The sequence below is a fragment of the Manis pentadactyla genome, chromosome 8, assembly GCF_030020395.1.
Source record: "Manis pentadactyla isolate mManPen7 chromosome 8, mManPen7.hap1, whole genome shotgun sequence".
NCBI classification, from domain to species: Eukaryota; Metazoa; Chordata; class Mammalia; order Pholidota; family Manidae; genus Manis; species Manis pentadactyla.
The window spans coordinates 125,339,066-125,364,186 of NC_080026.1; the positions used below are offsets into that span (position 1 = coordinate 125,339,066).

The 25,121-nt window shown below is 43.8% G+C and overlaps 1 protein-coding gene across 13 annotated transcripts in view; it reads right to left on the bottom strand.

Moving 5' to 3' along the window:
* ABLIM1 (actin binding LIM protein 1) overlaps positions 1 to 25,121 on the bottom strand; it is a 283,881-nt gene that overhangs the window by 125,596 nt on the left and 133,164 nt on the right. For all 13 annotated transcript variants that reach the window (XM_057506374.1, XM_057506367.1, XM_057506371.1 and 10 more), the window contains exon 2: positions 10,259 to 10,393. In XM_057506374.1, coding sequence (XP_057362357.1) covers positions 10,259 to 10,393 — 135 coding nt within the window. The remainder of the gene's footprint in view (positions 1 to 10,258; positions 10,394 to 25,121) is intronic.

Genomic DNA, 25,121 nt, shown 5'->3' on the forward strand with positions numbered 1-25,121 from the left:
GAATAACAAAGTCCATTTAATTGACCTTTATTACCAGGAGGAATTAAGTGGTGGCTGTGTTTTGTTTTAGTCCTTTATCTGTCGGCTCAAACTTCTCTTCCTAGAGAGGTGGGGGTTGGGGGAGCCTTTCCTGACCACCTGCTCTCTGCCCCCCAGCCCCAAACACACCAAGATGTTCCTGCTGCAAAGCTCACATTTTTGCCCATGCAGCTCTATTTTCCCTTTATCACACTGATCACAGTTGGCAGATGTGTATGATTATTTGAATGTCTGATTAGTATCCTTAGTCTATTCATGCTACAAATACCATAGACTGGGTGGTTTAGAACAACAGAAATTTATTTCTCATCGTTTTGGAGGCTGGGAAGTCCCATATCAAGGTGCCAGCAGATTCTATCCGGCAAGAGCCTGCTTCTTGGTCCACAGTTGGCCATCTTTTCACTGGGGAACTCCCTGGGCTCTCTTCTTCAAAGGGGGCTAATCCCATTCATGAAGGTGCCACCCGCATGATCTCATCTCCTCCCAAGCGCTCCACTCCTAATACCATCACCTTGGGGTGTATGCACCTTGGGGTGCATGTATACCATATGAATTTTGCAGGAACACAAACGTTCAGGATATGGCATATCTCTATGAAGTCAGGTATTATGACTAACCTGTCTGTTTAACCTGATTATGTATAACTTTTTAAAAATCACTTAGCACTCAAAAAGTATTTGTTGAGTAAACAAATGTTACTGTTTATAATCAGAATGTATAGCATGCCCTACAGGTTAGCCAGGGTTTTCATCATTCACAGTCACTTGATTTCAGTTTTCAGCTTTGAACTTATGGATGCAGATCAGCCAGGCAATCGGGGCTTCTATACCCTTGCGTCTCTTGCCCCATTCAGAATCCACCAGATATATTTGGATAAAATGATTTTTTCCCCATCTCCTTATTACTAGGTATGTTTAGAGACTATATTTTGTATCTACTCTTTAGCTGAGTATTTTATGACTGAATTCTACATCTAACGAAGCTGTGCTAAAGAAAAGCCTAATTCCTGGGAATTTCATAAGAAAGAAGGGCCATGATCAGACAATCCTCATCTAGATGGGCCTGAATAGGCTACTGAAATACTCTTTCTTTTGTTCTTTCCATGGGCCTCCACTTTTTCCCCTCCACCACCCCACCACCAGTTAAGTCTCATGTCCAACAAAACAGTGGCTCTCAAATTTGGTGAGCCTAGATTGCTGGTTAGAAATGCTAGACCCCAACCATTGAGATACTCATCAAAGAGATGAGGGTAAGAACAGGAATTTGAACCCTTCACCATCATCCAGGTCACACTGGGGTAGGTGCTTCTTGGACCATATTTTATAAACTCTGCCCTAGGGGTTTCATAAATTTAACATCCCTCCAGGTAGCTTTCAAACCATATACATGGTATCTCCTGATACAGCATATCTCCTGAGACTCGCCTAATTCTCACTAAATAGTGGTTCTCTTACTTGTAAAACAAAGAGAAACTCAGCATTTTAGAAGCCTCCAGACATAGCAGAAAGGGTGTCTCTGGTTCTTAGTTACACCACAAATGCTTTTCTGGGAGGGAAGCAGGACCTACTCAATGACCCTGCTCGGCTTTCCACGGCAGACAATGGAACACTGCAGGGACTTACAGGGGTTGTTCATTTGTATCACGGGACAAGTAAAGGAACCTGACAAAGGCCACTTACCCATCTCAGAGAAAGGTGACTTGACACCTGTATGGTTTTAATGTGGACAAAAAGATGTTAAGTTGTTTATCCCAGTTGTATCATGGTTGATCTTATCAACCAAGGAGGGATTCTGAAAGGAACCCTACTTTGGCTCTAAGCTATCAGTCAGTTGATAATACCTCTCTGGACACTACCAGAATTCTTTCTCAGATTAAATAAAAGAAAAAAAAATGACAAGGTAGGGTTGATTCTTATAGGATACTTTCAAAACTACAACCCAAACTGCACTAATTCAATCTAATTAACAGCAGCCAAATCTCAACCATAATGGTTGAAAAGTTTGACTATATTTATGTAAGTGCAGTTTTTCTACTTTTCAGGGGATCTACGGTTACAATATGGTTTAACATAATTTCAGATGCAAATCCGGGCCTGTTCCCAGGATTTATGTTTCTCAAAACTTCCCAATTTCACTCATGTACCACCTTCACTACTTTTTTTTGGAGAGATTTGATATAGGGACTAGTTTTTGACCTATTTATTTTATTTCCTTAATGTCTTTAAAAAATAAGCTCACTTGTATTATGCACAGTTATTTTAAAAGGCAAATATATACCATAAATCAAAACTTCCAGTGCCACTTCTCCATATATAAAGAATTTGTAGAAATAAATAGTAAATGGTGTCATTCCATTTGAGCTTTGATATGATTGCTCTATCAAGTCTTTGGGCCTGAAAGCTGTTCTTTGTTGCAGAGACCTCTGCTTCACAAACTTAGGATTGAAAAAAGGACTGAAGAGAGAACATTTTTTCACTGAGTGAAAAATGCTATGTCTGGAAAACAATTTCACAAAACACAATTTCCTCCTTCCCATGTTTATGAAGATATCAATTAAAATAAAACCTGAGGGACCTGGAATTAATAATTTGGAAATAATGATCTATGATTAGCATATTACTCAATGATAAATACTTCATTCATTCCACAAATATTATTGAGTGCCTACTCTAAGCTAGCCTTATTTCTGAGGACTGCTCATAAATCTCCTGCTCTACTGGTACCTGCATTCTAGTAGAGGAGCCAGGCAATATATAAACCATAACCTAAATTGTACACACACACACACACACTTGTACATATCAGACAGTGTCAAGGATGAACTCAGTGATAAGTGACATTTGAGAAGAGACCCAAAGGCAGTGAGGGAAGTCATCAGGCACATATCCTGGTAAAAAGCTTGTCAGGGAAAAGGAACAATACGTGGGAAGGTCCTGAGTCTGTCTGGTGCTTGGTTGTTTAAGAACAATCAAGCAGGCCAGGATAGCTCAGCAGAATAAGCCAGGGAGAAAATGGTGGGAGATGAGGTCAGAGAGTGACAGTGGGGAGTGGAAACCAAGGCCAAATTAAGGTCTTTGGATTTCATTCTGAAAGATGGGGGAATTCTTTGGAAAGATGACAGGATTTGACTTTGTTGTTGTTGTTGTTGTTTTTTAAGCTCCTTGGCTATTGCACTGCAAATAAACTGCAGGGCCATACAGGAAGACCTGATACAATTATTAATTCAGGAAAGACATGAAGGTGACTTGCAAGAGTGGGGTGATCTTTGGATAGTGATAAATAGTCAGACCTTGTATCCACTGAAGATAGGGCTGACAGGATTTGTTGGTGGATTACTTGTGGCATGTGAGAGAAAAAGAAAAGTTAAGAATGATTCCAAGATTTCTAACCTGAGCAACTAGGAGGAGGAAGGTAATTGGCAACTGCTAAAATTAAAAGGGTAGAGAAGAAGAAAGGGGTAGGGATGGTGCGAGTAGTAATCAGGAGTTTGATTTGAGAGGCCTACTGGAGATGCTGAGAAGGCCTTTGACGTGGGCTGCAGTCTGGATTGCAGGGAAAGGTCCAGAGCTGGTAATTGTCAGGGTGCAGATGGCACTTACACCATGAAACAGGGTGAGATCACTAGAAAGGGGACCTAGAGATGAGGTCTGAGCATGGGGCACTCCAAGGGCTTAGGGTCAGGAGATGGAAAGAGCAAGCAGGAGGACTGGTTCAATCGTTGCTTTAATAATGCTTGAGGAAAATATCAGCTTTCCTGTCCCCTCTATAGTATACACACTTCCATAACTTTGGTGTACAAATCATTTTCTTCTAAATGTGTTCCTCCTCGATCAGGTTGGGTGAAGTGTGGCACACCCTTTCTCAAGAAATACGCTTTCATGTACATGAACTGAGAGTTGTCGAGAACTTTATGTAAGAACCTGAGATTATATTTGCAAGATACAAGTGAGCCTGCCCTCATCTTATGGATGCTAGAAGAAAACATGGAAGTCCTGGGTCAGAAGTGAAAGACTTTATTACTCTCAGCAGGTAACATGAGCTTCATATTTGTTCCTGGTTCCCCATGCCACCCAAGTCCCCCAGAGGCAAAAGACGTGGACCTGGCTGGCTGCTACAAGTGCAGTGGGTTCATGTCACAGCTGGAGAACTCTGAGCGTAGGAAACCCCAATCTTTTATAATGAGCTGCAAGCAAACGTGTCCAACCTTTGCTCCAGAGATAATATCTATTATCTTTGTTATACTAGACAGCAAACAAATTCATGCTCTACTCCAGAGGGAGACACTAGCTCTATCTTCCAAGGTTCTTTGCTGTATATCCAACCTTGATAACATAATTCAGAACAAAAAGTTACTAGAGCCTCTGCTCACAAGAGACCCAAGGATAATTATCTCCCAACAAGAATCAAAATTGTTAAGCAGTGTATTTTATTTTGGAGAATTTATAAGCCCTTTTTCTGTTTCAGTTAAGAATTCAAAAGCTTAACTATTGAAAAAATCTAAATTGTATTATCTGACTCAGTAACAGTTTAAATGGTATAAAATTCAAAAGAGAAAATACTCAGGATTATCATTTCATAAACAAAAGATGGCATGAAAGTGGGGTTTTCATTTGCTGTGAGAAGGGGACACATTTGTATCAGACTTAGTTTTCTTGCATCCTGGGTAATTTTGTAAAACTATTTCTGAACGACTAAGATTTTCTAAATAGGTAATGAAAGCCTGAGTTCAGCTCTCAGGGGATTTAAGAAACTGCTTCCAGTTCACTGGAGTTTGATCAATTTTCCACTTGAGTCCAAAAATAGCCATAGTCAGTCCACCCCTGCAAACCCAGGTGAGAAAGCTAAAGGTCTAAACCAGCATAAAAAACTAAGTAGCAGCAACGTCTTAGCCAGGAGTTGCCTGGCAGAAGCCTTCAGCACCAAGTTCTCTCACCCACTGTCTCTGCCAGGCAGATATGTGGCTCTGTGTTCAGTGATGGATGGTTTTACTTAACACTGAAGTTTCAGAAGATTCTGCTACTGTCTAATAAGCGTTTGAGGACATATATCACTGTGAGTACTTGACAAACTTTGTCGATTAACTATGCCAAAACATTAACTAATATTCAGGTTCCAAAGGAATATGTGGTCATTGTTTGTTCATTCATTTGCCTTACTGAGCGCCCACCATGGTGGGCATTGTTCTAGGCACTGGGTACAGAGTAGTGAACAGCACAGACAAAAATATCTCTGCCCTCAAGGAGCGCACTTTTTTGTAGGGTGCCAAAGATAAATGAATGAAACCTGTTAAATAATGGTAAGTATTAAGGAAGAAAAGAGAAAAGCAGGGAGAGATTTGATATAGGGACTAGCTGAAGTTCTAGGCAGAATAGTTCAAGAAAGGATCACTGAAAACAGAAAATATGTCTAGACAGACTTTCTTGGATTTTCTGGTCACTGGTATTTTCTAAAGAACTTTCTGGCAGAGAAATGGATCCAGGGCATTATCCTGACACAAATGCTTAGGATAAGCAGCAATAATTATACTGAACAATATAACATATCAATATGATGAGCTATATATACATGTATGTATATATATAATTATAATAAAGTATTAATGTATAATTAACTATTAAATATATAATAAACAGGTTTCTTAATCTCTCATAGAGCATGTATTACAGCCATGATGCAGACAAAAGTGCTACATTAAAAACTGCCACATCCCTGGAACTATGTCAGAATGAAAGGATAGCATTTTACAAAAAACTCCTTTAAGTCAGAGGGATGATTGCTGCTTAGGGGCAAGGGTGAGAAACAAAGCTACTGATTACTGAACATAAAGAATAGCTCCATCCAGAACCCTGCAGCCATATTTTACTCCCATTGGGTTATTACAAAGAATAAGCAAAGCTTTGGGGATCTCCTTTTCTTTTAATCATAGAATCCATCCGTTAATTAAATCACTTTTCCTCGACTCATCACCAGAGGGGTACGGAACATTTTCCAAGGTCACAAATGGGAATTGGGTTCTAGGTGTTTCTACACTGGCATTCTTTATTATTCGGTTCCTGCCTCTTGCCCTTTCCCAGGGAAATTCCACACACGATTATACAGCTTCAGCTGTTGCCTGGATGCCAAACACTCTGAAATGCTTCTTGCCAACACAGCCTAGTATCTTGAGTGCTAAGCCGACTGAACTCTGGATGCGCCATGTGTACTAGGCCTCAACACATGGCCAGTTGAACTCTCTCCCCGACGCTACCCTACCCGTGAGCCTCTGTTCCCTCAGTTGGTGGCAGCCATCTGTCCTCCAGGCATTCCAACAGGAAACCTGGATCCTCCTTCACTCCCCACATACAATCCCATCAACCTTAACTTTAAATGCCCCTTAAGTCTGTCCCCCAGTCTCTGTCACACTTGCTGTCACTTCACATTATTTCCACCTGGACTATCATTATCTCCCCAATGGGCCTTCCTGCCTCCAGTCTGCACCTTATGTATCAGAGCACTTACTACTCAGCATCATAAACGCTGTTTATTTACGTCTCTTCACATACCTCAGGAGTTGCAGACAAATGTTGTATGCTGTCCCTTTATTCTCAGCACTTAGCATAATAACCTGCATGGAGTATATGTTCAGTTAACATCTACTAACTGGATAAATAACTCCTGGACCATCAGATCCCAAGATGTCAGACACTTCAGGAAGTGAGATGGGTTCACCAACAAAATTCCTGCTCACTAACCATGATCCTGTTACAGCTAAACCAGTGAAGTCATGGACTGATTACTGGTTTACGTTTGAGCCATGACCTGTAACCCCGAAGTAATGCTTTTCCACCATTGTACTTGTCTAGCTCTCGTGTAAGATGTTTAGTGCCCTCTTTCTCCTTCTCCGTTCAAAACCCAATCTTAGTAAAAAAAGAGCTCACCTCTGCTTTTTGTTCCCATAGTATTTGCATTTTAGGGTTTTCTTTCTAATTGTGCAAAACCACCACTGGTCCCATTCGAGGACTGAGGCTTTGGCAACATGGTATATGTGTAAAGGAGAATAGGTTGAGAATTGAAGGGAGAAATTCTGGCCCCCAAATCACAGTCAGAACCTGAATGTTTCCCTCTGTGCTCAACCAGCTCTTGCCCAAAAGCCCAGGCTTGTTTTAGCAAGTGCCCTCTCCTCAATATCCTCTGTCCCAGGACATTCGCTCACTATCTGCACGTGACACCTCCACTGCAGCCGTAACAGGAAGAAGACAAAACTGGAGTCTAAAGACGCAGCGGCAGCCTGGCCCGCCTGGGTCAGGAGGAAGACGGCATTCCTCAAGACTTCTGTTTCTGCTGGGACACCATCCTAATGGATGGATTAAAAGTAGAGACTCCAAGGAAATTTACAGTCCCCATCTGACAGTGAGGGAGAAGGAAGCAGGTCCTGGGACGGAGGGCGAAGGGTCTTTGTGGAGAGAGCAGCCCCACATGGTCGCAGGCGAGGTTCTCAGTAAGTCTGAGAAATGGCTCTGCTCTGTACCTTCTGCTCACTTTTTCTACATACTTAAAAACTGCTCTAAAAATGAAGGTTCTTAATTTAAAAAATGGAAGAAAGAAAGAAATGGCACTGGCTAAGGAGCAATGTCTTGTTCAGGAGATGGCCTGAGAATACAAGGTCAGTTGTCGCCTACTCAGTACTACAACTTCCCTCGAGGGGACCTTGAGGAATCTCTAGAACTGTGCTGTCCCATACCATGGTCTTAACTACGTGGAGCTATTGAGCACTTGAAATGTGACTAGTCCTAATGAGATACGCTGATGAGCTAGTGTGAAAAAAAAAGTAATGTAATATCTCAATAGTTTTTATATTAATTACATGTTGAGATGATAATATTCTGGTTATACAGGGATAAATAAAATATATTATGAAAGCTAATTACCCCTTTTTACTTTGGTAATACTATAGCTATTCGAAGATTTGGAATTACATATGCGGCTCACAGCATATTTCTATTGGACAACACTACTCTAGAGTCTTAAGAAAAAGGGAAGAACTTGCTAGAGGATAAGGAATGGGGAGCTCAAGCCATTTTCTTTGGATAGTAAAGAAAAGGGTGACCCCACGGGCTGGGGAAATAAGACAGTAAACATTGACAGCCTGTGAGAAAATTCACAGGAATAGAAGACATTTATTTTAGTAAAGTTTTATTCAACTAAAAGTAACTCCTACGAACAGCAAGTGCTCCTAAAATATGATTCAGCTGATAGAAAGATTCAGCTTTTCAGGAACATATTTATAGCATGAAGCAAGTATATACAACATTCCAACAGAAATAACATTCAGTGTTCAAATTTAAGCTACAAGAGAACAAGAACAAGGACGCTCCCCACCCACAGGGGAAAAATGAATATGTCTTCTAATTCCTTGATGGGTTGAACAGTGACTACCCAGAACTGAGACTAAAATATTGTTCCTTCAACTAGAAATATAAATGCCTGCAGCACTGTGGTCGTTTATGGATTGTATTTGTTTCATACCAAACCCAACCGTTGAGCCATAGCTCAGGAAATTAATGAGCAAAAAATAAAACAAAATATAATGCCTGACTTCAAGTTAGCCACTCGGGATGTGACCAGAAAATATTTTTTCTCTGACGTGCCACCTGGCTCTAATTCAGTGCTTCTGGGTTCTCTACATCCACATACGTGGCTATATACATATATACATATATACATATATGGAATTGGCAAACTTCAGACATGGGGTGACTTAAAAATCCTTTGGCCCAGCCTCTTCATTTTACAGATAAAGACACAGAGCTACAGAGAGAGAGGCAATCTGCCTGAGATCACAGCTGCTCAGGGGTGATGGTGGGAACAAAGGCCACACAGTGTGGCAGCGCCCAGTACCCTACTGCTTCCTGATGACCAACCGGAGCTGTCCGAAAACTGGGAAGTTTTCTTCTTAGTTGCAGGAGTTTTCAGGAGGATTAAAGGATCTCTCTCTTTTTAAAAGTTATTTAAAATTTTTTTCCTGGAAGTATAGCTAACATACAATATTATACTAGGTTTAGGTGTACAACATAGTGATTTGACAATTGTATACATTATGAAATGCTCACCGTGATATGTGCAGTTACCATCTGTAACTACACGAAGTTATTTCAGTAATACTGACTCTATTCCCTAGGCTGTACTTTGCATCCCCGTGACCTCCTCACTTTATAACTGGGAGTTTGGCATGCTCAGTGACATAGTCTCACCTGAGCTAGATGCCAGTGCTCTTTTTCCTGAGAGGTTTATACTCAGTGATAGAAACAGCTGTAGACTCCAGAAAAGCCCCTGCCCATTCTTTTCCGCCTGTCTGAGAATCACTGGGCAGCCTGGAGTCTAGGTGAGAACCTCCCTGGCTGTGAACTGGTGGCTTAAGATGGCAATGCTGAGTTCATTGCCTAAGACGCCCAAGATGCAACACGGTTTGCAGGGATGAGAGCGGGTCCCACATACAGAGGGCAGGGGGCAGCTGCAGAGCAGGCTCACAGTCTTGTCCCTCTTCCATCTCTCCTGTTTCCCTCAACCAAACCCGAGCCCCCCAGACACACCCTCAGCTCAAGCAACTGTTTTCCTGAACACACAAAAACCCCTCTCTTTACCCATTTTCTCCACTCAGCCGTGCCTTGGCTCCAGAATAATGGGTCAACATATTTCATTCTGAGTTGCCAACTGATGAGCCCTAAAGGGAGGCTTGTTAATAGAAACCAACCTCAAATTGGTAGCTTCTTGGATGGGAGGTATTTTTCTGCTTGGAGGCATTCCAAGTGTTCTTGCTTAATTCCCACTTAACACACACACAGCAGGATCCAGTGACCTAGAACCCCAGCCGTACAAGTTTCTGAGCCCTCCTGTAAATAATGGCTTTGGGGACAAGGTGACTTTGTACTATGAGCCCTTCATTTTGAAGGAAAAGATAGATGAAGTACAAAACACAAAATTGCACTTTCACTGCTCTTCCACACTTAAATCTGCCCTCCCAAGATCAGGGACCTCAGCTAACACCCAAAGGCCTACGTGCCACAGGTCTTCGGGGACTCAGGCTTCTCCTTGAATCTAACCCAACCCAAACCAGAGGAAGTCAGTGATTCCAGGGCTTGTGAGTACATTCACTTATCACCTGGAGTGAACAGGAAGGCACGGCCCAAGACAAGCTCTGACAGTGGCATTTCAGCAAGCCCGCAAGCAGGAGGCGCCATACCTTTGCAGGTGAAACATTTGATGTGGAAATGTTTGGTCTGAACCCGAAGCACTTCACCCTTGCACGGCTCCCCGCATTTATGGCAGTGAATGACAGGCTTCTCCGAAGGGTGGTGAGGGTCTTGGGGATGGGCCACTGCAAGAAAAACAAAAGAGCCATGAGAGTAGAAGGCATCCCTACGAAAGCCATCTGTGGGGCCCTGTGTAAAGGTACCTGTAATTTTGGTATCAAAAGAGCCACATATTGATCCAGTAAGTGGGAACTGTGCCCCTTCTCCCCCATGCCATAATCATGGGGGTACACGGGTAAATTCAGGAAATGGTGGATTTGACAGACCAGTGGGGAAAACACCAGGGTTGTTCTTCTGGGAGCCAGAAGTCCCCTTATTTCCAAGCTTCTCTAGGACTACACAGTTGGGGCACTAAATATACGATCTTGTTTGGTTCAATATTTTGTAATACATATTTTTAATACATCTTTGAGTTAGAAAGCACCTTTTAGCACATTCACTGCAGACTAAGTTCCTTAAAGATGGGGACATTTCTTAAAATTCCTATTTTTGCTTCCCATTTGCACTTCTCCCCGTTTCCCCTAGCTGCTCAGAACACAGCAGAAGGCTCCTGCCCCAAAGGAGCCCAGGAAACGTTCATTCCCTTATTAGCTTGAACTGGCTGGTTTCTTGTCTGTTCTACCAGGTAGTCCTTCCTGATCTTAGTTTGGCAACTCATTTAACCTCTCCGAGGCCTGTCATGAGCCTCTGATTGTGTGCACCATTCCTAATACATACTTCGCAGGGCAGTCATTTTTTAAAAATTAGTAACTATGTGGATCTCTCTGAACCTCACCTCCTTCTTCTACAAAACATAGAGGATTCTGAAGGTCTTTTCAAATTCTAAAACCATATGTTGGAGCCTACAGTGCTTGTTTCCCCAGTTTCCAGAATAAGGCCTTCAGAGAATAGAAGTTACTGTGGTTGTCCTGCCCCAGGAAAAGGATTTGCAGCCTTTCCTTTACGAAGGACTAAGACACAGGCCAGGCAGAGTCTTCAGTTAATGTGCAGGCTCTCCAGCCAGAGAATGCAGATTTTCGCTATTAAATTCCTTTTCTGACTTGGGTCCTCAGGAGGAGGAACCATGTGATATATAAAAATGTATTACATAAGTACCTACATGAGCGTGATATGGGATAAGAACAGGGAACCCAAAATGAATCAGCCAACACAAAGAACAAAGATGATTTTTTTTTTCTCAAATGGTAAAACTGAATTGGACAGAGGGACTGTGGGTAGATTTTACTGACACTCAATTTAGAATGCACCTCGCTGCTACTAAGGTGCTCGCAGGATCCCACAGGTATAATAAGGCATTGTTTTTCTCAGACCACTGTAACGTTCTCATTTCACCTGGAAAGGGTTTGAACCAGACAGTCCAAAGGCTCCATTACGAGCTACATTCTGGGAAACAAGGTGGTTCTTGTGAGATTTTGACGAGGAGCTGAAATGCGTAGTTTCACGTTGAACACCTGATCCAAATTCTCTGCACCGGACGTGGGGAGGACCTGGTACCAACACTGTGGTGGGCCTGCATTGCCTTATCTTCTGCTGGGATCTCTCCTGGAAATGTGTTTACAACAGGAGTCTGTATTATCTAAAGGAATTAAGGAAGGGCATCCTTTCAAGATCTCTAAACAACCACTGACTTTTAAAGTGATATGTAACAAGGCCAAAAATCTATTTACCTGGGCATTAAAAAATGGTTGCCCTTAATACCAGCTTTATTTGCCAGTGGAGAATATGCAAATGGTTTCTTTAAGTTAATTCTTGCTTCCTATAAGAATGGAGGAAAGTGGTATGCCTTGAGCATCTGTCGACTAAATGCCAAGCATCATGCCAGGTGTTAACACACAAGTCATTTTATTCCATCTGCACCAGCCCCTCTGTCTCTTGGTAAGGTGGGTAATGTCATTCCCATTTGACAGATAAGGAAACAGAGGAAGGTGAGCAACCTGCCCCAGGAGCAGGTAAAGGAATCTCAAAGGTCTCCACTCCACCCTTTCTGACTCCCAGATTCATGCTCCTCCCACACTATTTGTCTAAATCAGAGATTGTTATAAGTCAGGCAATAATTTATTTCACCAAGTTCAAGTGACATTCTCAAAGCAGAAGCTAAGACTTGGCTTAAAAAGGGAATGCACACAGTGTGTGTGATGAAGTATGGCTAGCTGGGCATGGCACCCAGGTGGTGATCCTCAAGGTAGCTCTGCCCATCCTCGAATCAGAACCCCCTGGGCTGTGTATTAAAAATACAGATTCCTCAGCGCCACTGAACTGGGACACAGTGGGGATTGCTCCTCAGGCGATTTTTAGGCATATTACAGTTTAAGAACTATTTCCCTTTAGAACTCAGACAATATGGGTAAGCAAGTTAGAGAGAAGAGTTAGAGTGAAAAAAACAATCCACAAGACCATCTTCTTCAGAAACAATAATAGCACAGAACAGCTTACTTGTCTTTCCATCATACATCAGCCTATGCAGACATACATCAGAACAACCCACTTGTGAAGGAATGGACTTTTCTTATTAGGGAATGACAGAATCCAAAGACCAAAAGAGACTCAGTGTTTATTTCACCCCAACTCAAATTAGTGTAGGCAAGAGAATATTCTCTGATCTTCCCTCCCAATAGCACCATCTCTCCCTTAACCAGCCTTGGAAACCACCCTGCACTCTGCTTGATAGTTTTCCAAGGCCTGACATCTGCATTATCTCATTTCTCTGCAATGTAGGAGGAACAGGGACTGTCAACCCCAGCTTACAAATGGGCAGACTGAGACTCGGAGGAACAAAGTGATTCACCCAACGTGACTCAGCCAAGAAGTGAAGAGCAGGTAGTAAACTAATGCTGTGCTGCTCAAACCCAAACAATCTCCTAATCACGGATGCTTGGAACCGTGCTGTCACCCTTGATTCCACCCTCTTTTTCATCCCTCACTAACCTCTGTCCACTTCCACATCCCTTGGTTATCCCTCTCTCACCCCATGCACCCAGCCCTCAACTCCTGGCTCTCCGATTGCTGAGTTTCCTGTGCCCTGGCTTCTTCCCTCCCACAGCCTCCTGCAAAGAGGAGCTTAATCTCCCCTCCCTAAGTGTGGGTGGCGCTTGCTGACTTTTTCCCAAAGACAACAGCGTGGAAAGTGGGGGGAAAGAATAACTTTATAGTGGAGAAACCTGACAGACACTATCTCAACCAGGAGGTCGAGGTCAAGGTCAACGTCAACAGTGATAGTCATGCTGACAGGATGCACCTTGATCTAATGGGATGAAAACTGGCATGGTGCTTCTTTCTTCCAGAAAAACTCCGTAATCCTAGTCTAATCACGAGAAAATTCCCAAACTGAGGGACGTTCTCCAAACACCTGCCCAGTACTCTTCAAGGGTGTCGAGAACATTAAAAACAAGTTGGAAAGTCCTCTTGTCACAGCCGAGAGGAGCCTAAGATGACGAGAGGACTAAATATATCTGATAGCTCTCCTGGCCCCAATCAATCAAGCCTAAAATTCCCTGCAGGGCCTTAGGGATCTTCAATAGCATGACCCACACCAGCTACTGTGATATCTGAGAAGGAACTACATCTGCCGAGTACTTATCGCTGTGCTGAGTGATTCTGAACTTAGGCAGCCTGACCCCAAAGAACGTGCCTAAAACACTCTACTATTTATTTGTGTAAACATACAAATCCCCCTATGGTGGAACTTCGGACCACCTCCCGGTCCGTGATTGCCATCATGCCCAGTGACTTCATGCGTGCTGTGCCTCCCTTGGAAGGCCTCCTATTTTTCTCACCTGTGCAAATCCAACCTGACCCATGGGGCCCAGTCCACATCCCGGCTCTACTCTGAAGCTTTTGCTATGGCTTAGATGAATCAAAGACCACTTTCTTCTCCCAGTCCTTCAGCACCGAATACCTGTGCTGTCACCCAGGCACTTCATTTTCCCTTGCGCTGTGCTCATTTTGCTTTGTTTCACAATGCATCAATCCTGGCCTGGCAAAACTGCTACAATCAATGGTCAGTTCCTTTAAATTTCTGGGATACTTCTGATTTCACACATCAATAGCCTGGGTTGTCATCTTTTTACTTCCCAGTTCAATTTTTGAATTAGGAAAAATATGGTTATGAAGCTACAGAGCCCTGAACTTATGACATCTCAATGAATAACTACAACACCATTATACTATTATATAGGTATTATTTCTTGAACCCTTGTTATGTCCCAGGCACTATAAATACTCATTTATACCCACAATCACAAATAATCCTCATGGATACCATACAGGAGTGCCGTCTTATCATTCCTGCAATACAGATGATACCTTTGCAGAGAGGAGACACCTTTGCAGAGAGGAGGACACCTTTGCAGAGCTGGGTAACTTGTTCAAGATCACACAGCTAAGAACAAGTAGTCTGGCTCCAAAGGCCACACTCTGAGGCTGGGGATTTCCACAGGAAAGTCTTATCCAGCATAGATGGAAATCAAGCTAGTGCAATGTACTAACTAAATACTGATTACCCAGCTCAGAAGAGGTGACCACTCAGCTGCACCATAATACCAAAGGTCACACCTGCTAGCAAATAAGCAGATGGGAAATAATACTTCAAATGTAAAAAGAAATTACTCCAGGCTGCAGCAAATGATGGGAAAAGAACACTTACAGGGTAAGGGTTGTACAGCAAGGAAATACAACCTACCATCAGGAGGGCTCTCCCTGCAGCCGCCACCCTGAGCAGAAGCTGCCTCTGGTTGGCACTGGTCTGGATTTGCAACCACAAAATGGTATTCTGCTGGTAAGGTTGATTTCTGCTCAAAGACAGGAACCCTATTCTCCTGGCAATCTGCATTTTAGAGACCCTGCTTCATTACTTAGAATATTTTCTATTCCTCTACTCCTTTCATTCCCATTTAACTATAAACACAGCACAGAGATGAGTTCTCTGTACTCCTGCTTCTCTCCGCCTCCTACTCCCGTTCTTTATGCTACAATAGCACTAGTATTGAGCCTAGGAAACAAGAAATGCAAGAGCTTAAATAAATTCATAGAGTGCTTAATTTGCAGTTTACCTAAAAGTCCATTTCCTGGTATGGCAACTGGTAGTTACTTGAAGCTATGCACTCTTACCCTGTCATTAGTTGCCCCAAATGATCACTCTCTTTAATTGGCTTCCACAGCCCAGTTTTGTTATACCACATTAGCTCGGTGATCAGGAGTATGATCTGGCACAGAGCTTGGGGCTCCCTCAGCCCAAACTCCCGCAGCAGGTGAGCCGTAGGGTGGTTCTGCTCTAGCTTCCCAGCCATTTGTCGCTGTCTGCTTGCAAAAGGGCCTGATACTTGATTCGCCTTTTCTGGGGCAACTCAAGATAGGACTTTGCTATTCCTCTAAACATAAAAAAGACACTGTCAGCAGTCAGTCAGCTGGAATCCTGATTCTAGAAACAGCTCAGGCTCAAATCCAGTTAATCTGATTCCCTCAAGGCCCAGAGGTACTAGGATTATAATAATTCAGCCAGGAAAGTCCCTCCTTGTAAATCACATGATGCTCCTGCCCTGATGTGCTACACCTGCCTTCTGTAGGTGACGGTTAATCTTAGAAGGGATTTAAAATCAGCTTGGTGTCTTCTCCTCCTCCTTGTAACAGAATGACCCCCCCATCCACGCACCTCTTGCTTGAGATGACTCACTGAGACAACACCCTTTGCTGACCCCCCTCAGCCTTTCTCTGACAGCGCTGTTAGTAATTTTCCTCTGGAGTACAGTCATCGGTATAAAGTGCCACCTCTCTTCCCTAACAGCAGTCAGAAAGGACCTTGGTTGAGGAGTTAGGAGTCCTGACTCCCAGTCCTGCCTTGTGCTTCCACTTCCCTGAGATTGAAAAGAGGGGCTAAGCATACAGGACCTGCCTCTTGGGCTGGTAGTGGAGACAACATGAAGTCTTCCCTTTGTGGGAGCCCCAACAGCACCCGCCTGGCACACGGAGGTCCGTGTCTGCTGAACGTCAGCCAAGAGTGTTGCTAACCCATGAGAGCAAGAACTTCCAAAATCTAACGAAGTCCTTTCTGAAATGTGATACTGTCACCCAGGATCTCAAACAGTCCCTGTACGAGCAATGCCATTGAGAAATGGAACAAGCCAAACAGTTGGGCAGTGGCTTCGGTCTGAACCCTGCTGGCAGAACTCTGCATCTTTACGGACTGCTAGAGAGTCACTTCTGTGCCAATTCTGCGATTGGGAAGGAAAATCGTCCCCCTAGAGCCATTTATAAAAATGCAAATTAAAAGAGAGGGTCACAGTCTATTAGCATTTAGGCTTAGGGGCCTGAGACCTGGGTTAGCCTTGGCATAGTACCACCACTGCATTCTGCCACCTAATTCCAAATCCAGACATAAAAAAGGCAAAGAAGCAAGTTCTTGCTCGATGTGTCCCAGTGAGGTACAAGCCAAAGGCTGATAACAGCACAGGAAGCTTCCCAGCTTTCTTTGCCTTTTCTTTTTGGCTGCTTCTGCTTATTGCCCAGGACACATTTGGAATAACTAACTAGTTAAAGAAAGGCATTTTAGACAAACTGATAAATATGATGAATATGTATGGGTATGGTACTTCACAACTTACCAAAGGTGTTCAAACATAGTAGTATCTCCCTTGATCCCATCAACCCCAAATTCTCCTCATTCTACAGATACAAAAATGAAACTTGAGTGATGTGAAGGGATTTGCCCTCAGAATGGTGAGCTGGAGCCAGCTCCTGCCAGCTGCAGAGAGCAGACCGTGCATAGCTCTGCCCAACTGTGCGGTCAGTGTCTTCACCTCAGTAGCTTGAAATCAGTCATTACACAATGGAAATTGGCAGATTGTAAATCAGGGCTTTCCCCTGTCCCCACTCCCAGTGCCAGCTGTTAAACACATACCAGCACACCACTGGTCGAGGTTATACTGCTAGTAAACAGCAAAATGAGGCTTTAATTCAGGTAGATGCAAATTTCAGAAACAAGAAGTTGAACCCTTTCTGAAAAGGCACTCTCACTCCTACTCTGTGAATAAACACACAATCTCACCTTCCCCTGCATCTCTCCGTTGTTTGCGTGCCCATGGGGGTGATGAATGCAAATGACTTGTGTTCCCAGCATCCACCATGCAGGATCAGATGTGATTTTATAAATGCCAGAAGCACTCTCTGGGTGCTTAGGCTCCTCCCAGACCTGAAGTTCTGGCCCAGTTAAGCTTTTTATATGACATAGCTTGCCTGCTGTTCCCTTCCCAAGAAAAGGCAAATATGCATTATTTATACTTGACACCTTGCCAGGTATCCTCCTAGGCATCCAGGTGATAGCATAACCCCAGGTGGTTTGATCATTCCATCATCATTTTACTTCAGGGGTTCATCTGCTTGAATGGGAGAGAAGAGATTATCTCCTGAATTTCAACGAAGCTTAGACTTAGTCAAGTCAATCACTGGGAAAGAAAAAAATATGTTTGAAGTCCAACATGGGACTGGAAGGAGAGGTGAGGGAGAGATTTAAAAATGCTCCCATGAAAGAATAAAGCAGGGGCGATCTCGCTTCCCAACTTCAAGCTCTACTACAAAGCCACAGTAATCAAGACAATTCAGTACTGGCACAAGAACAGAGCCACAGACCAGTGGAACAGAACAGAGAGTCCAGATGTAAACCCAAACATATATGGTCAATTAATATACGATAAAGGAGCCATGGACATACAATGGGAACATGACAGCCTCTTCAACAGCTGGTGTTGGCAAAACTGGACAGCTACACGTAAGAGAATGAAACTGGATCACTGTCTAACCCCATACACCAAAGTAAATTCTAAATGGATCAAAGACCTAAATGTAAGTCATGAAACCATCAAACTCTTAGAAAAAAACGTAGGCAAAAATCTCTTGGACATAAACATGAGCAACTTCTTCATGAACATATCTCCCTGGGCAAGGGAAACAAAAGCAAAAATGAACAAGTGGGACTATATCAAGCTGAAAATCTTCTGTACAGTGAAGGACACCATCAATAGAACAAAAAGGCATCCTACAGTATGGGAGAATATATTCATAAATGAAAGATCCAATAAAGGGTTGACATCCAAAATATATAAAGAGCTCATGCACCTCAACAAACAAAAAGCAAATAATCCAATTAAAAAATGGGCAGAGGATATGAACAGACTCTTCTTCAGAAATTCAGATGGCCAACAGACACATGAAAAGATGCTCCACATCGCTAATCATCAGAGAAATACAAATTAAAACCACAACAAGATATCACCTCACACCAGTTAGGATGGCCAACATCCAGAAGACAAACAACAACAAATGTTGGCGAGGTTGTGGAAAGGGGAACCCTCCTACACTGCTGGTGGGAATGTAAACTAGTTCAACCATTGTGGAAAGCAGTATGGAGGTTCCTCAAAAAACTAAAAATAGAAATACCATTTGACCCAGGAATTCTACTCCTAGAAATTTACCCTAAGAATGCAGCAGCTCAGTCTGAAAAAAGACAGATGCACCCCTATGTTTATCGCAGCACTATTTACAATAGCCAAGAAATGGAAGCAACCTAAGTGTCCATCAGTAGATGAATGGATAAAGAAGATGTGGTACATATACACAATGTAATATTATTCAGCCATAAGAAGAAAACAAATCCTACCATTTGCAACAACATGGATGGAGCTACAGGGTATGATGCTCAGTGAAATAAGCCAGGTGGAGAAAGACAAGTGCCAAGTGATTTCACTCATCTGTGGAGTATAAGAACAAAGAAAAAACTGAAGGAACAAAATAGCAGCAGAATCACAGAACCCACGAATGGACTAACAGTTACCAAAGGGAAAGGGACTGGGGAGGATGGGTGGGAAGGGAGGGAGAAGGGGGAAAAAGGGGCATTACGGTTAGCACACTAGTAGCTGGGGGTGGGGGCACGGGGAGGGCTGTACAGCACAGAGAAGACAAGTAGTGATTCTATAGCATCTTACTGTGCTGATGGACAGAGACTGTAATGGGGTAGGTGATGGGGACTTGATAATAGGGGGAGTCTAGTAACCATAATGTTGCTTATGTAATTGTAGATTAATGATACAAACATAAAAAAATAAAATAAAATAAATGAAATGAAATGAAATAAAATAAAAAATAAAACAAAATAAAATAAAATAAAATAAATAAAATAAAATAAAATAAAAATGCCTCTGTGAAAACTCCGAAGTGCAACCTTCCAACCCTTGGGAAATAACTTCTTACCAGCAGTCAACAGATATTGACGCTGTGAGTGCCGCCGTGCGTGCATGCGGTGCCAGGATCTGCAGGGGACTCGAGCCTGGCTGCCTGCGCAGCCCCCCCGCCCCCCGTGGAGGGCAGAGATTCCAGGTATGTGCCGAGCCCACAGGAAGCCCCACCTGGCGAAGCTAAGCAACACAGATAGAAAACCACTTGGGAGCTGTCCTCTACCTTAAGAAGACAGAGAGGCACGGTCTGCATGCCAGGATTTCTGAAGAAAGACGCATGCAGCAGGCAGGGGCAGATAGGTGGAGAAAGTTGCACGCAGGAGGGAGTGGAATTTGACACGTAGGGTGGGCTGTGGGTGAAAGAGTAACAAGAGGAGGAGAGTTCGGAGAGCAGGGACACCATGAGCGAGGGCCCGGAGGCGGGAGAGCCCAGGCATGCTCGGGGCACGGTAAGTCGGGTGGTCTCCTGGGACAGGCCCCGGGGACAAGGGCAACCACAGGGCAAAGCCACAGCATTTCTCCCCAGACAGCCCTGTAAACTCCACATCCGACTGCCAAAAGCCTTCCGTTTGGTAGGGTAGAGGCAGGAAGGTCCAGGGAAGGACAGGGAGGGTGAGAGAGAGAGATTATAAATGGGAATGAATGAATATAAATACAAGTAGAGACTAAGTCATATGCCAGAAGAAAAGGGTAAGATGAGGAGAAACCAGAAAAATGCTTCAAGAAGGAACCACCCGCTCAGCTATGCCTTAAGGAAAGGGAGAATTTAAGTGGATAAGAAGGAAGTGGAAGGCATCTCGGACGACAAGAAGGGTGGGATGGGGTATGTCTGGAGAACATCGGGACATCTGGTTTGGCTCAAGCACAGAGTAAGTGAAGGGCATCAGGGAATACAAGGCCACGAGCGAGGTTTGCCCCTATGCCGCCTTGAAGAACAAGCTATGAGGAAAAGACTTTAAAGGTACCCCATTTCCCCCTGGGCCGAGGGTATGGAGAGGGGTGATATGATCAGAGTATAGTCTGGCCTATTTCTTAGGAGTTGAGACAGGACTGTTTGTCAGCTCGGAGTGCGGGCCCACTGGAGCCCCGCGCTGTGACGGGATGGCCTGTGCGGAGGGGCCACCTCCAGGGGGAAGCCAGTCCTGGTTCTGGGCAGACAGACTTGGTTCCAATCTTGGCTCTGCCCCTCTTAGCTGTGTGATCTTGAACAGTCACTTTTCTTCCCTAAGCCTCAATTTCCTCTTCTATAAAATGGGGATAAAATCCTGCTTTGACACTTAGGAGGATAAACGAGCTACTGTATATAAAGTGCTCATTGCCTTTCCTGATAGTGAATGTTCAAGAAAGGGAAGCCGTTTCTGTGTCCCTGGTGTTTCAATGCAGGCATATGGTGGGGTGTAGTTCAAGAGCCTGATCGTAAATGCCCGTGTGCTCCACCTTAAACTCAAACACGGTATGTAATTTCTCACTCTGTTGTCCTCTGCGTCTTCTGTGCTATGTGATACGCAGTGACTGTTCAGTTCGCCCCATGAATCTTACAGCTGTCTGTGCCACCATTTCAGGTTAACCCATAAGGGCTACAAGCAGTACGTTTTGTTTTAATAGCTTTTTTGAGAAATAATTCATGTATCACACAATTCATCTATTTAAAGGCAAATTCAATGATTTGGGGGATTTTCACAGAGCTACAGGACCGTCACCACAATTTAATTTTGCAACATTTTCATCACCCCAAAAAGAAACATACCCTTTAACAGTTACTCCCTATTCATTCACCTGCTCAGTCTTAGGCAACCACTTACCTATTTTCTGTCTCTATAGGTATTTTTTTTTGTCTCTATAGATTTTAAACAGCAAGTTTAACTAGTACCTGTTAGTCTCAGCCTCTCATCATTTGCACAGCAACTGGAAGGAGCTGTGTATACACAGTCAGGGTCACCTAATACCCTCTACTCATCTCACACATTATTCATGCCTGAAATCCTCCCCACTAAGGCATATAAGTGTTTTTCATCAATACATCCCCACCCTGAAAAATGTCCTCATTATCATTTCAGCCCCAGTGCCCTCTTGGTAAAGAGTTTCTGAAGACAAAAAAAAAAAATTCGAATGAGATACAATTAGATCCAGTTCACATCTCCAGTGGGAGTTGTCACAAATACAACCTGCTTGGAGGTATGTCCACACCAGTGTCAGCACCGAAGATTTGCCAGAAAATTAGAAACAATAAGCTATGACTATACATAGTTGATCCCTCAAACACAACAGTGTAGACTTCTGATTCATTTTTCAATCCCTCTGCCACATAGCAACCAGAATGAGCGTGCAAGGACGTAAGCCGAGCAGACCGCCACACTGTCCAGGGTGCCCTGCTGGGGATGGAAAGCCCCGCCTGCCGCTGCAGCCTCTTCTCTACCCCGCTCCCTACAGCTCCCAGGCACCAGATCCCACTGCTCCAGGCACATGCCCCTTTCCCATCCCAGAAGGCTCATCTCATCCTGTCCCCAGCTATTTGCAAGGCTGGCTCCTTCTCCTTCCACTCTCACCCTAAAGCAATCTCATCTGCCACCTCTCCGGGAGCTTTCCTTGGACCATCTAAGTAAAGGCAGTCTGGTCTCCTGCTTCCCCCATCTGTTTACTTTCTCTATACTTAACCACAGTCTAAACCTTCTGTTTCTCTATCTTCTGTCTTCTCTACAAGGAACTGCGGGTATATTCCCAGGGTCTAGCACCTTTCCTGGCACAAGGTCTGTGTCTATGAATGTTCAATATGTTCATTTACTTAATATTGGCCTGGTTTTCTCTCTCCCATACCAACAGCTTCCAGTTGAAACTGAAAGTTGGTTGAATACCTTGAGTTCAGCAACAGTATCAATTAGGTAATTTTGATGATGCCAGTAAACTCAACACATGACGCAAGATAAGTCTCTGATTCAGAAAAAGAAGCTGAAGGAAGGACCTTATCGATGGCTCAGTGTCAAATCAATTGTTGAAGTTTCTTGCAACAAAGTACAATTTCCCACTGATGTGAGCCACAGGCGGGAGGCCAGGCGGTACCAGAGCCTTGGGAAAGCCAACTAACTACGGTGTGCCCAGAGAACGACATACAGTGGGAAGAGCAGGCAGGGGCCGCTGCAGAGTGGGCGGTCAGCTTCCCCTGCAGGAATCCTGAGCACACCTGGATTCTGGCCTGACACTTTAAAACAATTGTTTTTACAAGACCCCCACATCCATGCACCAAATCACTTCATTCCACAGCACACAGACGAACAAGGGTCATCGGCTTGCTTGCCCAGGGGATGCGGTCATCAGCACCCGAGCAGGCAGAATTCCTTCAAGTTTTATCACTGGACAATAGGCATTACTGGCCACAGGAAGCCGTGCATATGGTCCTGGAGTCGCATAGCAAGACAAAGGTTTGCAAAGTCTTGAGCAACTTGAGGTGAACTATAAAGAGATTACTCAGCAGAATGAGGTGGCCTTCCTTGGTTCTCCAACTCACGTACCTCAGATCTATACTAGGCCTGGGACCCAAAGCTAATTTGCTTAATCATCTCCATATCAATGCACACATTACCTCTGATTTTACTCAGCCAAGAGGAATAACAGTATTATCAGCAGTAAGAGATCAAACAATTATTGAGTTCTTGCTATAGGCCAGTCATTGTTTTAAATGCTTTTCATGTATTGATTGATCCAATTGTCACAAATGTCCTATAAAGTTAATACTCTTACTCTCTGATGAGGCAACAGAGGCACAGGAAAGTTAAGTGACTTGTCCAAGGTCACACAACAAGAACAAAGTGAAGTTGGGATTTGTACTCAGGCAGTCTGGCTGCAGACCTCCGACTTATGAACACAGCAAGGTTTTTAGGCAAGCCTATACAATCCTGAAGGCTTAGGGGATAATTTTACAAAGCCACCAAGGTAAATGGAGTGATAATCATACTAAGAAAGAGATGGGATATATACAGGAAAGGGCTTCACAAGTTTGAGTTCTGAGCCAGTCTCTGTTGGGAACCTAGCTGCAGGCAGTTTGACGTTGCCACTCCAGCAGTTACACATTTCATTCTGCTTGTCACTATATCTTAGTTTTCTTCTCTGTGCAAGGAATCTCTGCCCATTCTCTTTTGGCTCTGGGCTGTGTACCTACCCTGTTATTTAAATAAACTCTACAGATCAACCGACCCTCAATCAACATGTACTGAGTACCTACTGCATGGCAGGAGCCATGTTTGAAGCTTTTACACATATTCTTTCATTTAAATGAATCCTGACAATAGAACTATGAACCGGTTAGTAGTGGTTCTCTTCCCATATGTTTTTATAAAAGTTTAAGGAACAAAAGAGGCTTATATGTATAATGATCAAGGATGCTAATAATGCATGATGGCAATTGCCTGTCCCCCATTCCCCATAGGCAGATGTGTTCAACTTTCAGTGATTTTCTGGTCTTCATTGCTATATTTCTTAGCACTGTGTTTATACCAGCTCAGCTGTTACTTAGTAGCATCCTGCTCTTACCAATACGCACCACCGTTTTCAGTTAAATCCGTGGTCAGCGCTTACCCTTTGAGAACCTAATCATGGTTCTGAGGCTCTGCAGTGCATCCTGAGAGCAGATTCCCTTTCTTATACAACTTTTTCTTCCTCCTAGATTTAATCATTTCCTTTTCTCCCACTTGCCTTTCTGGTAAACAATCCATCGTGTTTTTTTTAAAAAGAAAACAAGTTGGAATTGTAGATCTACCAATAATTCTTTCCAATGTTCAAACTTTTCAGATAATTTATCAAACCTCCCAAACCTCCCTAGAGAGAACACCGAGTACTAAATTCCCAGTACTGTTTTCACTGACGAAAAAAGTTGAACCTCACACAGGTCAGAACTTGGCTCTGTTTCCTCTGGGAAGTGTCAGAGACGTGATTCATCTGATACCAATCCCGGCATGGGCTCTCCAGCAGCATGCCACCTCTGGGTAACAAAGATGTACCGGCGATGGGCTGCACAACTTCCGAGGGCACTGCTCCTACTGCAGGATGAGAACAGTGCCCCTCAGGGGTGACGAACAGGCCCTGTAGAGAAGGGGCCTGGCCATCTCATCTCCAAACACTGACCCCCTGCTGACAGGATTGTATCGGCTACGCTCTGTCCTAGCAAGGGGCTGCGGCCCGGCCTTGTTTGCTTGGTTCATGTTCAGCAGCTGGCTTCTTTGCCTACTTATGCAAAACCACCATGTGAAGGCTCTCACTGGGCCCTGCGGCTTTTGTGGTAGGCGCAGCCTTTCCCTGGGGCTATCTCCACAATGTCAGCTCCTTCCAATTGGCAAGAAATCAGCTCTTGTTTCCAGGAGTGTCTCCCACTCAAGATAGGAGCGATGGCAGACTAACAGGAGGCTTGCTATGACAACTCACCTAGCAGAAATTCCCAAGGGAGGGCACTCTCTCTCCCAAGTCCCTAAATTGTAATATTTCTCAAAACGCTCTGATATATTCAAGATGAATGCTATATAGAGCACATGATGCCCAACAGATGGGGGTGAAGTGCTGTTGCAGTGACGATGGGTGAGATGCT